This window comes from Scylla paramamosain, chromosome 26 (genome assembly GCF_035594125.1).
Source record: "Scylla paramamosain isolate STU-SP2022 chromosome 26, ASM3559412v1, whole genome shotgun sequence".
Lineage (NCBI taxonomy): Eukaryota > Metazoa > Arthropoda > Malacostraca > Decapoda > Portunidae > Scylla > Scylla paramamosain.
In genome coordinates, this window is record NC_087176.1 from 6892648 (window position 1) to 6910000 (window position 17353).

Consider the following 17353-nt stretch of genomic DNA (forward strand, 5'->3'; position numbering starts at 1 on the left):
AGCTGTACATGTTAAATAAAAATATATTGTGGTACTTTGAGTAAAACTGTCAACTATAAAACTTATAAAAATGAAATATATGTGCCAGTGTGTGCTTGTGAAATTACTTACAGTGCTTGTTTGACAACTGCAGCTGGGGAGATACACAATGTGTTGTGATGGAGACCCATACTAAGTTTTGCTGGAGTGTGAAAGCTCGACACATTAATTGAGCTATAGTGGATCCAGGCAGTGTGTTGGCTGTAGGACCACCTCAACCCTGGGGCCCAGAGTGACTGACCATGGCCAGCAGGGTGCAGCCATGGCTTGTGGAGGCAGTGCTGCACAGCCTATATGAGCTGCCAAATGGAGCAAGAGATTTATTACAAGGCATCAACATAACAGCCCAGTCCCTGTGTGATGCCAAACTTGCTGTGTCGCTGGTGTCACCAGCAAAACAGGCAGCATACTGGAAGAAATTTGCCTTGTGTGATGCTGCCCTAAGTCCTCAGCCAGGCACTGCCTACAGTGGGACTTCCCAATACCCTACTGCTGGCTTGTTCACAGAGGAGATAGCAGGCACTTTTGAGGTGGTATTTGTACCAGACAGAGTCCAGACTCAAGATTCATTGAAGTAGAATGGCTGCAGACTTGACCCTGATGGTAGGATTTCACATCAAAATGAGGCAGGCAGTCACAAGAACCATAAACAATGTCAAAGAAAATGAGATAAAGTATAAATAGAGGAGCAATGTAAAATAGAACTGGTTTGAAATGTTGAAGAGATGATACATCTTTCTAAACATGTTTTTTTTTTCTTCATTGTTGCACATCACCATCCTCCAATTTCCCTGCTCATGTAATCATATATTCTTTGTCCTCTTGGTTAATTTCTTGTGTGCTAATCTCTGGTCTCTTCCTGAATAATCAGCACAAGGCCATGTTTTATCACTAAGTCTCGCTGGTCTTCCCTCCCACTCACCTGTATTACTTTTTGTGCAGGTGAAGCAGTGAACTCTTGTTTGAAATCTGAGAGGTTTTGTGATTATGAATGTAGAATAGATATGTATGTTATCCTTTCCTTTTAACACTTTTCACTTTCATTACTTCTCCATTGCCAAGCTGATATTTATTTAGGAACAAGAAATGAACAAAAGATTTGAAGAATTAATAAATGGATACCTGCTCCCTTTACATCTTACTTTTCCCAGTTAGAATGATTTCAGTTGGCCTTAAGGCATTGTTTGTAGAGTTACATAGATGTCTTGGCTGCCTCTCTTTGAGAATGTCAGACTGATGCATAAGTAGATGGAATTTCAGTGGATGCACTAAACACTGTAGTAATGATTCAATGTTTATTTCAGAAATCAAGGAGTACTTGACCTGCAGCAGTAGCAGTAGCAGCAGCAGCAGCAGCAGTCATCACCACACTAACCAACACATTCTACAGAAGAGTCTTGTCATTCATGCAGAGGTTTATTTTACATTTACTTCTTAAATCCATATTATTAACATCAGTCAGTATTTTCTTTACAAATTGTGGCAGCCTTATTCATCATTCATCCTTAATTTATGCCAGAAAGTTTGGGTGAAAATAAAAACTACATATTACAACAGTATCCAACAAAGTAGTTGTTGCCTTGCCATCTTAAGATTTAGTGTAAGTTTAAAGATTTACCTGTGTTAATGTTTGGTCTAATCCTTCATAGTATCTCCTTGCCTTGGTGTGCTGAGGCTGCATGGGGATGTAACTTGATATATCATTATGCAGACATACAGTATAAAAATTTCAGACTAAAGTGAGGGTTGCAACTTTTTTAAGGTTCTGGATTACTGGAGGCTTTGGCAACAATTACTTTGTTGGATGCCATTCCTGTGCACGTTATGAACCATCACGTCTTATCTTGGAGGTGAAGGTTTAGTATGTAATCATGAATTGGAAAAATACTTTTCTTGGAGGTTTTTAGTATATAATCGTAAATTGGAAAAATACTTTACTTTTAAAAAATCTTACAGTAAGTCCACATAAAAGTTAGCATACTGTAAAGTGTTACAAACATTTATATCAAAATGAGAGAAAAGATACTCAGTGATGTTATATATAGTGCATGACTATATATAGGCATGATATATATAGTGCATGTAGTGGGGATAACACTTGTACTGTCACTCTGGAAGGTCACACACTAACACCAAAAGCAATCAAGGAAATGCCAACATATATTCCATTTTTCTTTCTTTTTAGTAGATGGTTGCCTTGTGATGAAGGAACTTACTCAAAAATATTTCCTAAAAATCTAAATGTTCACAAGTGAATGGTGAGTATGTTGTGAGAGAAAGATATGAACAGGCAGGCAGGCAGGCATTTAAATGTAAATTAAATGTCAGTAACCTTTGGTAATGGTCAAAGAATTAATGGCGTGGAAGCTTGCGTGAAGGCCCTGATGAAAGATAAATATACCAGCCACTGGATTCACAAAACTCAACAGGATGATCCCCCCCCCCACTCATTGTAGTATCTGCTGGACTGGTAATTCCTTCTTCCATACTCATCACTCTCCCTCTCAGACCTGTACTTCCTCTTCTCGCTATCCCTTCTGCTGTCATCATGATCTCTGTGGTCACTGCCAAACCTCCCTTGCCTGTGGTCAGAATATTCCCTCCTGTGATCCCTGTAATTCCCACAATCCCTATAATTCCCATGACCTCTGTACTCCCCTTGATCCCTGCAGCCTCCTTCCTTCCTGTAGTCTTGATGCCTAAAGTTGCCTCTGCACTGTCTTTTGCAGTCAAATCTGTCAGCAGGGAGTATTGGCGGCTTAGATAGGCTCTTCTTGCAGTGCTGGAACATATCAAATACTGGTCATTTCATAGACAAGGAGACAAGGAGCTGCTATATAATAGAAAGGAGGGATTCAGGGGATTCTGAACTTTGTTGGGAATGTATCTATGTACAGTAGAAACCTCAGTTCACAAACCAAAACAAGTTTTCCCATTTAAATTAATTAAAATACAATTAATCTATTCCAACCTCAGAAACTGCATTTTTATTTATTTATTTTATTTTTTTTCTTTGACAAGAATGAAGTTACAGTAACCACAGAAAGGTGAAAGTTTCTTGGACAGCAGGCTATATCATGTCACTGATATGAAGGTCAGGTGCCTTCCCAGCTGTTTGACCTGGGAGCCCTTACCTTACTCCATCTCTAAATCACATGCCTTCATAAATTAATTAAGTCTGCCACTTCCTATTTCAACTTTCAGAATGGTTGGAAAGAAAGTTATTTGAGAGGAAAAGACAAAATCTTGCCTTGCACCAGGCATGGGTTGGCTGGAAGGAAATATTTGAGCATACAAATCTGTGTAAAATGGGGATTGTTGCACTACTCACGACAGCACATGCTTTCCAAATTCCACCTTGTGTCTGTGATCCAGGAATTCTTGACAACCTCACGTCTTATAAACCTGTCTGTAACAGATGCACTCTTTCTTTGGGCATCCAGACAATGGGACATGAGGTGAAATGTAATTGGACAACAGAGCACATACTGTTATGCAGAAAAATCCCTCCTTTACAGTCTTGCTCCAATATTTCCTTCCAGCCAGTGCATGTTTGGTGCAAGGCGAGATGGTGTCTTTTCTCTCCAATCATTATCATCTTTATAACCATCCTGAATGTAAAGTAAAAAGAGGCCAGCTAAATAAGAAGGCATGCAATTTACTAGAGGTGGAATGGGGTAAAGGAGATCCAGGTCTAGCTCCTCTCCAACAGCTGGGAAGGCACCTGACTTGGGTGACTTGCCAGTGTGTGATAATCACAATGTTCACGGCAGGCATGCCAAAACACAACAGTGTGTGTGTGCTTGCCAGCTGAGGGGGTCTGCAGGGTGTTTGTGCATTCACACACAGAAACACTGTTCAAGAACCATGGCAAAAATTCTTAAAAAATATTCATGAAGTGATTTGTTCATAAATAGGAATGTTCACGAACCGAGGTTCCACTGTGTGTAGTTTAAGGTGTAGTTGTGTGGTGCACTTCAAAGAAATTAAATTGGAGGAAGAATGTTAGGGCTATGCTTTCAGTGACAGTTAGTGACTGGAAATATTTATATTTAAGAAGGATAATGATGAGCATACTTGAGTGATGCAAGCAGATGAAGAATTGTCACCACCAGTGTCAGGGAAGCAGTAAAAATATTGCCTGTGAATGATGAGAGGAAAAGGTAGAGTGATGTCTGACCAACACCTAACGGAGGGAGGGACTTTTTGCGAGTAGATTTAAGGTGAATGAGAGCAGGAAAAGCTGACAAGTGCTGAACAAGTAAGGTGAAAGGTGATAGAGTAATAGGAGAAGAGAATCACAGGGAGGTGGAAGGATAGAGTAAAAGAAGTCCAGCCAGCACATCTTGACATGATTGGTGAGTTGCATGTGGCCAACTAGCATGTTAGTTATTTTTACCACTGTATTCACCACAGAGAAGCTGCATGCCAAAAATACCTACTAAATGGCAATACTCAAGTTCTTCCCACTTGCTTTGATTGACAATATGGGTCAGTTTTAATTACTTTTCTTGAGAAATATGTGCCTTTTTATGAAGTATCACTTACCTCATCCCATCTGCAGCATTATGTGATGCATGCATATACAAGTGCACAAATTTCTCATGATGTCAAAGACTTACACAGTGAGTGATTGTATGGTACAAATCAGGACTGCATACAAAATGTGCCAGCAAACTGGAGTAAACTGAGTTACAGTACATCACCTGGCTTCTAGGTTTGAGGCTTCTGGAGAGCATGATATGCTCTGCCACTCACACTGACATCCAGAAGAATCGTGGGGTTCTGTACCTTCAGCTGTCTTGCTCCAATAATGATGGGATTTTCCTCTAACTGCCACTATGTGTCAGCCAAAGTCCCACCACTTAACCTTAGGACGACATATTCCACACAGTGTTTGTGGCAGGAAATATCACACTTTCCAGAACCCTCAAACTTCTGTTCTAATGTGATCTATGGGAGAGTGGGGGGTGCTTACAGATGGAATGAATCAACAAAATTGTGTGTGTGTGTATGTGCATGCTTTATCTTGGCCATTTTCCTTTGTTGAGACTGCCTGTGAACTGTGTAAATTTTCTCTGCCTGGAGGAAAGATAAAATAAACTACACATCAAACAGTGTGAACTGATTTGCATAGGTAATATACAATAGCAGCAAACACCCATATTGATCTGGTGGTGGATTACAAGCAGTTTTCTTTTTAAAAACTCTTACAGTTCACTTGCTGCTGCTCCCATTGGCCAATGATTGGTGTCTAGGTTATGCAGTCATGCCTGCTGACTCACCAGTGAAGACGTGATGCAAGTCAGTGACTTGATATAAATCAACAGTCGTATGACTGAGTTGTGTAAATAACTGGTCTATTTCTTTACACTATTTTTTTTCTAAAAGTTAATACTTTGATATCATACATTATGTTTTCATACCAATATTTTCAAAAGATAGGGGAAGGAGGCGGACAGCATGCAGAGAGCACAACTTGCAGATCAGCTTGGCTTCAGCAACTATACTCCCTTGTGACTGAATATCCATCCCAGTGATGTGAAATAATTTTCATTACTCTAGGCTGATATCTTAACAAAAGAGGCAGATGAAACAAAGCATCCACACATGCACACACATTAAGCTGATGTCTCAATAAAAAAGGAAAGCTGAAACAAATCACCACACATGTGTAACAACAGACATACACACTACCTCTGTAAACTGGTTATCCTCCTCAGTATAGCAAGAGGCTGCTTCCTCCTCCAGCTCAGCCAGAAGCTCGGGGTCGAGAGGCACTATGTCCTCCCCGTCTTGTGCCATTGTGCTAATACTGCTGGTGCTTGGAAAGGCCAATGAGGAGAGAGTCTGAAACTGAGTATTTCATTTAACACAGATAGAGGGAAGTCTGGTGAAAGCTGGAAGTACAATGGAATGTGAACCAGCTGGTATTAAAAAAAGAATACTGCACTGGTGGCTGACTGAGAGAAGCGAGACATACAACTGTTATAAGTTAGGTGTGAAAGACAAAATACTAGGCACAAAGGGAGCAGAATGATGATGTAGCTTTGAATATTATACTGCTTCAGAAGATAAGCAGAAGTAAAATGAAACTGCATGAAAGAAGTATGAAGAGAAAAGGGAGAAATATAGAATGTTTTTAACAAATGCAGAGCTGGTTATACAAGGAAGTGGTACCAACAGCACTGTGTGGGGCTGCAGCATGTAATGTGAGAGCAGGTGAGAGAAGGAAATGAACTGTAACAGAGATGGTGTCTGCAAAACACATGTGGAAATAATACATCTGACCTGGATCAAGTGAGGAATGAGAAGGCAACAATGAAAAGCTGGAAGAGGCAACCAATGCTACAAATTATATTGTGTAAAGCTGCTCACTGTAAAAGTAGATTGAATCTTGTTGCCTCTAGTGTTTAGCTTCAGCCTGCTTCAATAGGGAGACTGCCTGCCTCTGTGTTTAGGAGACTGCAATGTTCAAAAAGACATAAGCACAAAACTGTTATTTGTTAATGATGATTTATTAATATAAATAAAAGATATATACATTTTAATATTTCCAGTCTATTACCTTACTTAATTCATTAAATTTTGTAAGACCAGCTAAGGACAGACACCCCTACAAGCTTCCTACCAATATCTCTTCAAGCCCCAAATATGGTGTCCAAATCTATTAAGAGAGAGAGAGAGAGAGAGAGAGAGAGAGAGAGAGAGAGAGAGAGAGAGAGAGAGAGAGAGAGAGAGAGAGAGAGAGAGAGAGAGAGAGAGAGAGAGAGAGAGAGAGAGAGAGAGAGAGAGAGAGAGAGAGAGAGAGAGAATCTTGGAATTATAGTTGGCAGCAAAAACAATGACAAAATTTTCAAGTGTCAATCAACATTTGCATGCCATCCAATCACTGTATCACTTAGCCTTGCTCTCAGGTGATTAAAGAATGATCACAAGGAAAACAATAATAATTTAGTATTACCCCTTAAGAAAATTGCAGAAACAAACATATCACTCATGTAAACTCACTATTGTGCTTCTTCCATGGACCACATGACCCTCCTTTTTTTATTTATTTTTTTGTTTATTTGTTTTCATGATTTATCTAAAGGATAATAGCTAGATATTATTACTGTTTCTTTATTCATATATATATATATATATATATATATATATATATATATATATATATATATATATATATATATATATATATATATATATATATATATATATATATATATATATATATATATATATATATATATACAGTAAAATCCCTCTCATCCGGCATTCGAGTATCCGGCAGCTTCAAGTATCCAGCACATTTTTTTTTCCCGAGCCTTAAAATCAATAAACAATCAATGTGTACTCATAAAATCGATTAAAATTCCCGCGCGAGGCATACTTTGTCCCTTCGCCACCAGAGCGCACTGCTTCACGCCATCCGCAGCCCACTGCACTGTTTACCGCCTGACGCCTTCATCATGCCTAAAGTTGTAGAAAAGAGGAAGCGTGTTGTGCTTATACTCGTACTTAAGCAGCTGATCAGATCAGCTGCTGATTAAGATCAGCTGATCTTTGTTATGGTAAGATGCGTGAGTGTAGGGTGGTGATTGTGGACATAATTTCACTTCTATTCAAGTATCCAGCAATATTCAAGTATCCGGCATGTCGGCAGTCCCATTGATGCCGGATAAGAGGGATTTTACTGTATATATATATATATATATATATATATATATATATATATATATATATATATATATATATATATATATATATATATATATATATTAAATCAGCTTAGGGCAAAGCTGACTGAAAAGGTGATTACAAATATTTTTAGTGAAAAATTTTGTGATGGCAAGATTTAAGGGTGCACCATTAAAAGAAGGAAGGAGGCAGCAGGCACAGCTTCTACATCAACGATGCATACACCAACTGCAGTTACTTGGACACACTGCAAACTGAATGCAAACTGAACACAACTCCAACAAGATAGAAGCAAACATTCTGACCACTACAACATCATACTTCAAAGGTAAATATTAGCTAATAATTTCTGTTCCAACTTTTGCATACTTACATTTCTCAGTGACCAGTTTCTCTAGAATGAGCCCATGGAAACCCTCCAAGGAAGCTTTGAAGTGGGTTGTGCTAGCTTTGGTTTCTGGTTCAAATATCCTGGAAAAGAAAAAAAGCAGTCAGATGGATCTGGTCTCTGGTTCAAGGAAAATCAGTACATATCAACTAGCTTTGGTTTCTGGTTCAAATATCATCTAATGGAAAATAAGCTATCAGCTAACTTTGGTATCTGGCTCAAATATCATGTAAAGGAAAAAAGTATCAGTCTTGCACCACTGTGAAACACTGACTGATTGAAGAAGTGTTCAGAAAACTTTACACCCACAATGACAACTGGAGCAAGGTTCTTCAAAGTATGGGAGCCTCCCTGCACTATGTTCCAAGCTCTTGTTCAATGGACTGCCACATCATAGACAGATATATAAAAAGCAAGTGAAATGTAATAAATTTTTTTATTTATTTTTTTTTTTATGTAGGAAGGACACTGGCCAAGGGCAACAAAAATCTAATAAAAAAAATGCCCGCTGAAATGCCAGTCCCATAAAAGGGTCAAAGCAGTGGTCAAAAATTGATGGATAAGTGTCTTGAAACCTCCCTCTTAAATAATGTGTATGTGTGTGTATGAGAGAGAGAGAGAGGGAGCACGTGTGAAATGGTTTTCATATCGGTGGGAGAAAGGTACAATGTCATGAAAATAGAATATTAAATCAAACTGGGCCAAAAAATAAAATAAATTAATGAATAAATAAATAAATAAATAAATAAATAAATAAATAAATAAATAAATAAAAAAAATATATAGAACACTGAACTACAAGCAACTTCACACCCACAGGCCCAAGAAAAGGCCAAGGATGACCCTGCACGCCCTTTTCTGCACACTCTCTAACTGTAGCTGTTGAGTGTGTGTGAGGGAGGAGGACCACGCTGGGGAGGCGTACATGAGTTTGGGGAGGATGAAGGTGAGGTACAACCCCCTTAACTCATCTGTCAGCATCCCCAGTGACCTGAGTCTGCGCAGTATGTACAGCCTGTACATGTGTGTGTGTTAGAGTGAAGGGTAAGTGCATGACAGGCTGTCCCTGTGATGTCATGCCTTGGGGCATCATGCAAACTCTGAGACACTGGTCTGGAGACAGGATGAGGCAGGATGAATCAACCAGGAGAGGGTTTCACAGGAGATCACGCCTTTGTCAGGACTCACAGAAACATGAGTCTGACACGTTACCACTCAGGCCGAGGTGGTCATCACAACCTGAGTGGATTTTGGTCTGTCCTGTCACTGCCACAAAGACTCAGCTTCCAACATGACTCAAACTTGGGATCACAAATTCACATCCATGTGTTTACCAGCAAGGTGTGTCTGACAACCCCAAGGAAGCCACAAGCCAGGCACCCATTGTAGGCTAGATGTCAACACTGTACAGAGTTTCCCCAAGTTATGATGGAGTTCTGTTCCAACACCATGTCATAAATTGATAAAAACAGAATCAAAACTAAAACATTTTGTCCACATACAACCATAAATGCACAGAGTCAGTATTTAGAGCACTAGCAAATAACTCTCCTATTAGTTAGAATGAGAGTAAAGCTGCCAATCAACACAACACAACAGCAAGTCAAAACTGTAAACACACAGACATCACATTCACCCAAAGTTCCTCAGCCCCACACATCCCTGCAGGGCACTGGGCACCCACACACTCACCCTGTTGACCAGTATGACATTCTCGGTGGGTGAACGGCGTGGGTGTTTGGGTGACAGCCGGAAGCTGTTGATGTCCACCACAAAGAGGAGGAAGTGTGTCCACTCCACGTGGCGCAGGAAGCGGTGCCCCATCCTCATGTTGGAGTAGGCGCCCTCGATGAGTCCCGGCAGGTCAGCGATGGTCAGCCGCCGCATGTCACTGTACTCCACCACACCCAGGGTCGGCTGCAGCATCGTCGGAGGGAACAAAGTAGTTAGAAATTTAAATGATGAGTTATTTCAAGAAAGCAGCATATTAGGCTTGTAATGTGCTGTTTTGTTTCTCTTCAGTTGATTTTGCATTTTGTGTTTGTCTGATATGTTGTATCTGTACTATTTTAATAATAATAATAATAATAATAATAATAATAATAATAATAATAATAATAATAATAATAATAATAATAATAATAATAATCTATTTATCTATCTATCTATCTATCTATTGTTACAAGTTCCCAGTTAACCAAAGTTGGAATCAGGTTGGAATCAGCTTGGGATGAATTGTGGCTGGCCAATGGAAATGTACATGCCAGGCCCAGGTGGACTTAACCTAAGCACAGGTCGGGGGTAAAGCTGACAGATATTCTTGGTGGGCTGTGGTGAGCTGTGTTGTGCTTCTGCTTGGGAGTGGTGGGTCTGCTTGAAGCTGCCACACTCTATGCAGTGGATAAGTACATGTACCTTTAGTTTTCATGATACTTGTCTTGGTTTATTCAGTGAGAGCAGTTATGTTATTTAATGCTGTTTTGTGGTGGTGGTTTTGGTGAAGTGCTTTGTGGTTTGTCAGTGATTATCAACCATTGTGAGTTTATGGTGTATGTTATTATTTCCTGTTGGAGGGAGGAGTGTATTGGAGACAATTGGAATAACAAATGACTGTTGCTAGTCTAGTAGTGAATCATGAGAGTACTTAATCTGTTTGTCAGACTGCCGTGATGTAACATCTGCTGGCCTGTCTATCCTTTCATTTTTCAATAGGCAGCTTTGTTTGCTATAAATTGTTCAATATATTAAGGTAAAGTTTACAAGCACTTGATTTCCTTTTACCCTTGACCTGAGTTATGCAATGGATGATGTTCTTGTCTTAAAGTGAACATAACAACCTTGAGTCAGGTTATCCAAACTTGCTTATTCACTTGGCCAACTGCCTCCATCTCATAATATTATCTATGCTGATAAGGAGAAATAATATGTAATAATAATAATAATAATAATAATGATAACAATAATAATAATAATCTATCTAAATAAAATTAAATTCATAAAATAAAATAAAATGTACTATTACTACTACTACTACTACTACTATTACTACTACTAATAATAATATATTTTATTGAATTATTTTTTTTTATATGCTTCTCCTGTCATTAATTCCTGTCTTCAGTTTCATTACATGGCACTAATGATGTTTCTGAAGCAATCACTTGTACCTAAAAGAGTACCTTCTACATAACTTTCATGAGCCCAAAACAGATTAGCAAAGTAGAGGCACGAATAATATTCATAGTGAAGCTTGTCTAGTCTTGGGAATGGTTCTATGTTTCCTTGGGCAGCCTGTGACTCAGAGGCAGGGATGAAAATGATGAATTGCGTGAACTATGGCAATACTTCTGGCCTGAGGTGTGCTGACACACAGACAGACAGACACATTCATGGACAAAAAGAGGTCTGGAGAGAGAGAGAGAGAGAGAGAGAGAGAGAGAGAGAGAGAGAGAGAGAGAGAGAGAGAGAGAGAGAGAGAGAGAGAGAGAGAGAGAGAGAGAGAGAGAGAGAGAGAGAGAGAGAGAGAGAGAGAGAGAGAGAGAGAGAGAGAGAGAGAGAGAGAGAGAGAGAGAGAGGTGTTGGAAGCAAGGTTATCTCTGACACTTAGGGTCTAATATAGTAATTTGCCCATTATAAAGTGTGGCAGTGCCACAGGCTGGGAAATCCCCAGAAAGGACAAGAGGTAAACACTCAGGATGAAATGGTGAGACCATACATAATTAAGCCACAATGTACCACTCACTGAGGCCTGTAGGGCAGGTCAACTACTCAGTGGTATCTTAGTGTGTACCATCCAGAGTAAATGTATTGTTTCTATAACCAAGGACTCTACCCCATATCAGGAGTTTTCCCACATGGTACACAAAGCTACACCAATATGACCCTCTTGCTCACCTCATATATTTAAGAGGATGAGGTACAGACAAGAGCCGTGTCTGCTAACACTGCCACACGCTGCATCATGGGAGCAGACCAGCTCAGGCTTGATGCACAGACAGCAGACTGGACTAAGCTTTTTCTCCTCACTCCCTTGCTCTTGAATGCCTGTAATAATAATGTATGCTTTAATTAACTCTTTCAATAATAATTCAAAGCTTTAAGTACAACACAATATGGGAGCAAACTAGCTGAGGCTTAATGTGCAGACAGCAGACTGGACTCAGCTTTCTTGCTTATTCCCTGGCTCTTGAATACCTGTAATAATAACATGTGCATTAATCAACTCCTTCAACATCAATTCCAAACACTAAACACACATTAGCATTATCACATTACAAAACATCTGGCTTAGTACATACTACTGGATTAAGCTTTCTTCCTCACTTCTTTCCTCCTGATTGTCTGTAATACTGTAATAATGTAATAATATGTACCTTAATTACCTCTCAGCAACAACTCCAACCACTTAGGGCACTGTGCACAATCTCTGCAAGCATCAACAAGGAAAGAAAAGAATAGATTTCAAAGTTATATCCAGTATGATGTTTAGAAGTGGCTGTCACAAACAAGACAAAAAAGAACTTGAAAATACATTTATAATATTTAGATGTGACTGTCACAAGGTAGAGAAAAAACAGAATGGATTTTCACATTTGTAACCAGAATAATGTGTAGATGAGGCTCTCTCAAGATAAACAAAAGAATGAAAACAATACATTTGTAGTTTTCTAGCCAATATAATATTTAGTAGTGGCTGTCACAAGAAAGAGAAAGGAATTAAAATAATATATTTTCACATTTCTATTAGGGATAATGTTTAGATGTGGCTGTCACAAGGAAGACAAAAGGACTAAAAAATAGATATTTAAATTTGTATCCAGCACATTATAACATTCAGCTGTGGCTCTCACAAGGAAGAGAAAAAAATAATGAATAGATTTTAACATTTCTGGCCAGTATAATGTTTGGAAGTGGGTGTCAAACAAAACAGAATGCCTCAGGGAGGAAAAATGTGTTGAATACCAGTGAAGGGTGAATGGAGTGAAGGAATACAGGAATGGGCATGGGGAGGATCAAACACACCATGCAATTTGTCATGTAGAAAGACTGGCAGGAAACAAGATGACTACAGCCCACATTAATCAACTCTTTCAACAGCAGTTCACATGCACTGTATGTAGTCATTGCATGCATCCACAATGTAGAGAAAACAATTTTTCAAGTGAATACATTCTCAAATTCCTAGCCAGTATAATGCTTAGATAAAGCTGTCACAAGAGGGAGAAAAGAATTAAATAGATTATCAAATTCCAAGCCAATATAATGTTTAGATAAAGCTGTCACAAGAGAGAGAAAAGAATGAAATAGATTATCAAATTCCTAGCAAGTATAATATTTAGATAAAGATGTCAGGAGAGAGAAAAGAGTTTCACATTTGTAGCCAGTGTAATGTTTAGATATGGCTGTCACAAGAAAGAGAAAAGAATTACAGGAATAGATCTTCACATTTGTAGCCAGTATAGTGTTTAGATGTGGCTCTCATAAGGAACAGAAAAAAATTAAAAGATGCTAAATAACAGAAAAGAGTTAATGGTACAAAGAAATATAGGAGTGGTCAAGGGCAGAATCAGACAGCCTTCTTATTCATCACATTGAAAGAATGGCAGGAAGTAGGATGACCATTAAACACACTGTTAAACGCACTCTTCTCTCATCACGATTATTTTCAAAGATCACAGACTTGATTAGCTGGGTTCAATATTTTTTTCTCTCTTTATCTATCATTAGGATCATGACATAAGCAAAAACATTAAAAATCAGGATGGGTTGAAGCCCCAAGAATAGTAAGAGAGAGGAGTGAGCCTCTTAACATAGCAACTGTTTACCAGCAGCAAGTATTGTAGATACGGGATGAGAGATGAGGGTTGTGGCCTGGCTGTAATGGTGTGTGGCACATGAGCCTCAGTCCTACCCAGAGATCAGTCACCATGAACCATGAGCTCTTAACGTAAGGGAGTGGCTGGCTGGATAGCAAGACAACTCCTCAAAACCCTAATAACTTCCAGCAGCACCAGCACAAGACCCTGGGCAAATAACAGTGAAAGACAGGGAAATGTGAGTGATTATTAGAGACAAGTGATCTCCTTGGAAGGAAGTTATCACCCACTAGGATCAGTTTTGCCCCTAATTATGTTTGCAACATATATGAATGACATGATTGAGGGAATCAGTAAAAGTTTCTTTGCCTACAATGCTAAACTCATGAGACAAGTGAGTGTACAGGACAATTGTGAAATACTGCAACACCTTAATACAAGTTGGAAATGGAGCTGCACATGGGAAATGGAATTCAATGTCAAGAAATTCAGTGTAATGGAGTTTGGAAAGAGCAAGCAAAGGATTTCAAGGGAATATAAACTTGGAGGAGAGATTATACAGAAATCAAAGTCAGAGAGATCTCTAGGAGTATTCATATCAGACAACACGTCACCTGAGAAACATAAATAAAATTGTTGGAGAGACTTACAAGCTAATGAGAAGAAAAAAAAAAAAAAAGCCTGAGTGGCATTTATCCACATGGATGAAGAAAGGGTAAAGAAAGTGATCATCACTCTGATAAGGCCAAGGCTGGAATATGCAGCAACAGTGTGCTCACAAAGCACAACAAATTACATCAGGAAACCTGAAAGGATTCAAAGAGCAGCAACAACATTTGTTCCATGCTTGTTGGACATGTTATATGAGGAGAGACTAGCAAAACTGGAATTGACAATGCTGGAACAAAGAAGGCAAGGAGACTTGATGGCAATTTATATAATGATGAAGAATATGGACATGGTGGATAGAGAAGACCTAATACAGTGGGACATGAAGAGATACAAGAGGACATGGAAGGAAGATAAAAAAAGATAGTTACACAAGGAATATGAAAATGAACAGCTTTCCCATCCAGTCCATAGAATGGGATGGGAAAGTAAAGAGAATACATCAATTTTTTTAAGGGCCATGTTAAACACCATGAGATGCAAAGACATGACAGCACAAGTATAGGTCCCCTCCCATACATTACAACTACATAAATACAACTACATAAATACACACACACACACACACACACACACACACACACACACACACACACACACACACACACACACACACACACACAAGGTTTCAAGACACTTGTCCTTCAATTTTTGACTACCGCTTTGGACCCTTTTATGGGACTGGCATTTCAGTGGCCATTTATTTTTTTTATTGGATTTTTGTTGCCCTTGGCCAGTGTCCCTCCTACATAAAACACACACACACACACACACACACACACACACACACACAAAAGGGGATCTATTCATGGCATACACTGGAACTCCCTGTCTGCTTCTGTATTTCCTCCTTCCTATGAATTGAACTCTTTCAAGACAAAGGATTTAAAACATTTATCCTCTCATTCTGACCTTTCTATTGAGACTGGCACCTCAGTGGTCTTTTTTTTCACTATTTATTCCCCTTGGCCAGTGTCTCTCTTACATAAAATAAATAAATAAACAAAATAAAATACATTAATGCAAGGAATGGAAATACTGGACTGGGCAGATACTATGCACTGTGATAGTGTATACTGTGACTGGCTCATGACAGCTGCTGGCCTGCCTGTTTCACATGGCCAGGGGAGTGAAGCAAGGCAGCTGGTGAGACTGTTCAGGGATGCGGGGAGACAAAACTTCCTGGTTAGGTTTGGAGGTTGAAATATACGGTCAGACTTCATTTAAAATTAAAATTTACACATGAAAATGGCATCAAACTATCATACTGTGTTCTGCAACTGGCCAGGCTCAGTTTTACAAGAGCAAGGGTTGATGCCACATACCTTGCTGTCACCAGTCAATAACACTTCATACACAGTCATGCTGTTCCGAGGGGAATGATAGAGGGGAGTAGAAGAAAAGACCAGGGGAGATATACATGGAAAGTTTGGTGAAGCTGACAAGTGCAAGGATGACAGCAGTGCAGATGATACAAGCTACACAAGGCAGACAAGAGTAGAGGTCCATAGTTGCTAATGTACTGGAGGATAAGACACTGCAGTAAGGTAAGGTAAGGTAAGGTAAGCCATTGATGCATGGCAGTTAGAGTGACTTGTTACAGAGCATCCACATGAGTGAACCTTCCGAGTTAACCCAAGTGGTTATAGTGTGGTGTTCAACTGTACTACTTTTGTGTCATGAGACAGGCATCATGTGTGGCTGTGATATTTAAGGAGTCAGACACCTACCATTGACTGACAAGTAAAAGAATGGTGACAGCAGCCATTCCAGTTTATCAGAACCTTTTTCTCCATTGAAATTCATCCAAATAGCTTTCAAAGAAAACATTACTAATTCCTTGGATCCCACACATTACTTTTAACTTATGCTTGGCCTTTCTCCAGTAAAATACAGATAAACTGATTTTTAAAAGAACCCAGCATTTATTTTTCCTGTGCACATACAATAGCTGCCCATCATAACATTCCACTGTGCTGCCAGGCTGCCTCACTCACCTGGCATGGCAGCACTGTAGCAGAGATGCATCACTGGCAACTCATACTACCAGGATGCAGGACCCAGCCAGGAGGGACACACATTCTCCATGACTGCCAAAAATTTCTTCTTCCCCTTCCCAGCAACACAAAATTTCATCTTCCCCTTCCCAGCAACACAAGATCTCTTCTTCCCCTTCCAAGCAACACAAAATCTCTTCCTCTTGCCAGCAACACAAAATCTCTTCCTCCTCCTGTACAGCAATACAAAACCTTCTCCTCTTCCTCCTCCTGTGATACCACCTTAGTTAATAAGTTCCTAATTTTAAGCTTATATTTATTACATATTATTTTTGGTTTTATTATAGTTTAAGCCATTACACACTACGTGGTAATAACCTACCTCATTTTGTTCTTCTCACTATTCACATCATTTCTAATGATTACACTACTTGTCGGAAATTAATAATAACGCCACAATAGGCCTGGGAATGCACAGCCCTCTCAACTTTTTCTAAGTCCACAGGTAAACATAAATGGTGTATTGTTGCCTGAACTTCAGTTGTTAGGTTAGGTTAGGTCAGGGTTTTATTATAGTTTAAGCCATTACACACTACGTGGTAATAACCTACCTCATTTTGTTCTTCTCACTATTCACATCATTTCTAATCATTACACTACTTGTCGGAAATTAATAATAACGCCGTGGGCCGTGGGTAGAGATTGGGGACATTGGCTTAAACTATAAATTTGCCTTATTTTTAATA

At 39.2% G+C, this 17353-nt stretch overlaps 1 protein-coding gene across 13 annotated transcripts in view; it reads right to left on the reverse strand.

Annotated features, from left to right (window-relative positions):
• Positions 1–1960: 1960 nt before the first annotated feature.
• The window catches only part of LOC135113648 (putative uncharacterized protein DDB_G0281733), a 16716-nt gene continuing 1323 nt past the window's right edge, over positions 1961–17353 (reverse strand). For 3 of the 13 annotated variants that reach the window (XM_064029072.1, XM_064029070.1, XM_064029066.1), the window contains 6 exons: positions 12020–12169; positions 9818–10042; positions 8111–8208; positions 6418–6504; positions 5737–5895; positions 1961–2821 (listed from right to left, as the gene is read on the reverse strand). In XM_064029072.1, the coding sequence (XP_063885142.1) occupies positions 2462–2821; positions 5737–5844 (468 nt within the window). In that variant the 5' untranslated portion in view covers positions 5845–5895; positions 6418–6504; positions 8111–8208; positions 9818–10042; positions 12020–12169 and the 3' untranslated portion in view covers positions 1961–2461. The other 10 variants (XM_064029078.1, XM_064029077.1, XR_010274925.1 and 7 more) reach the window with 9 other exon arrangements.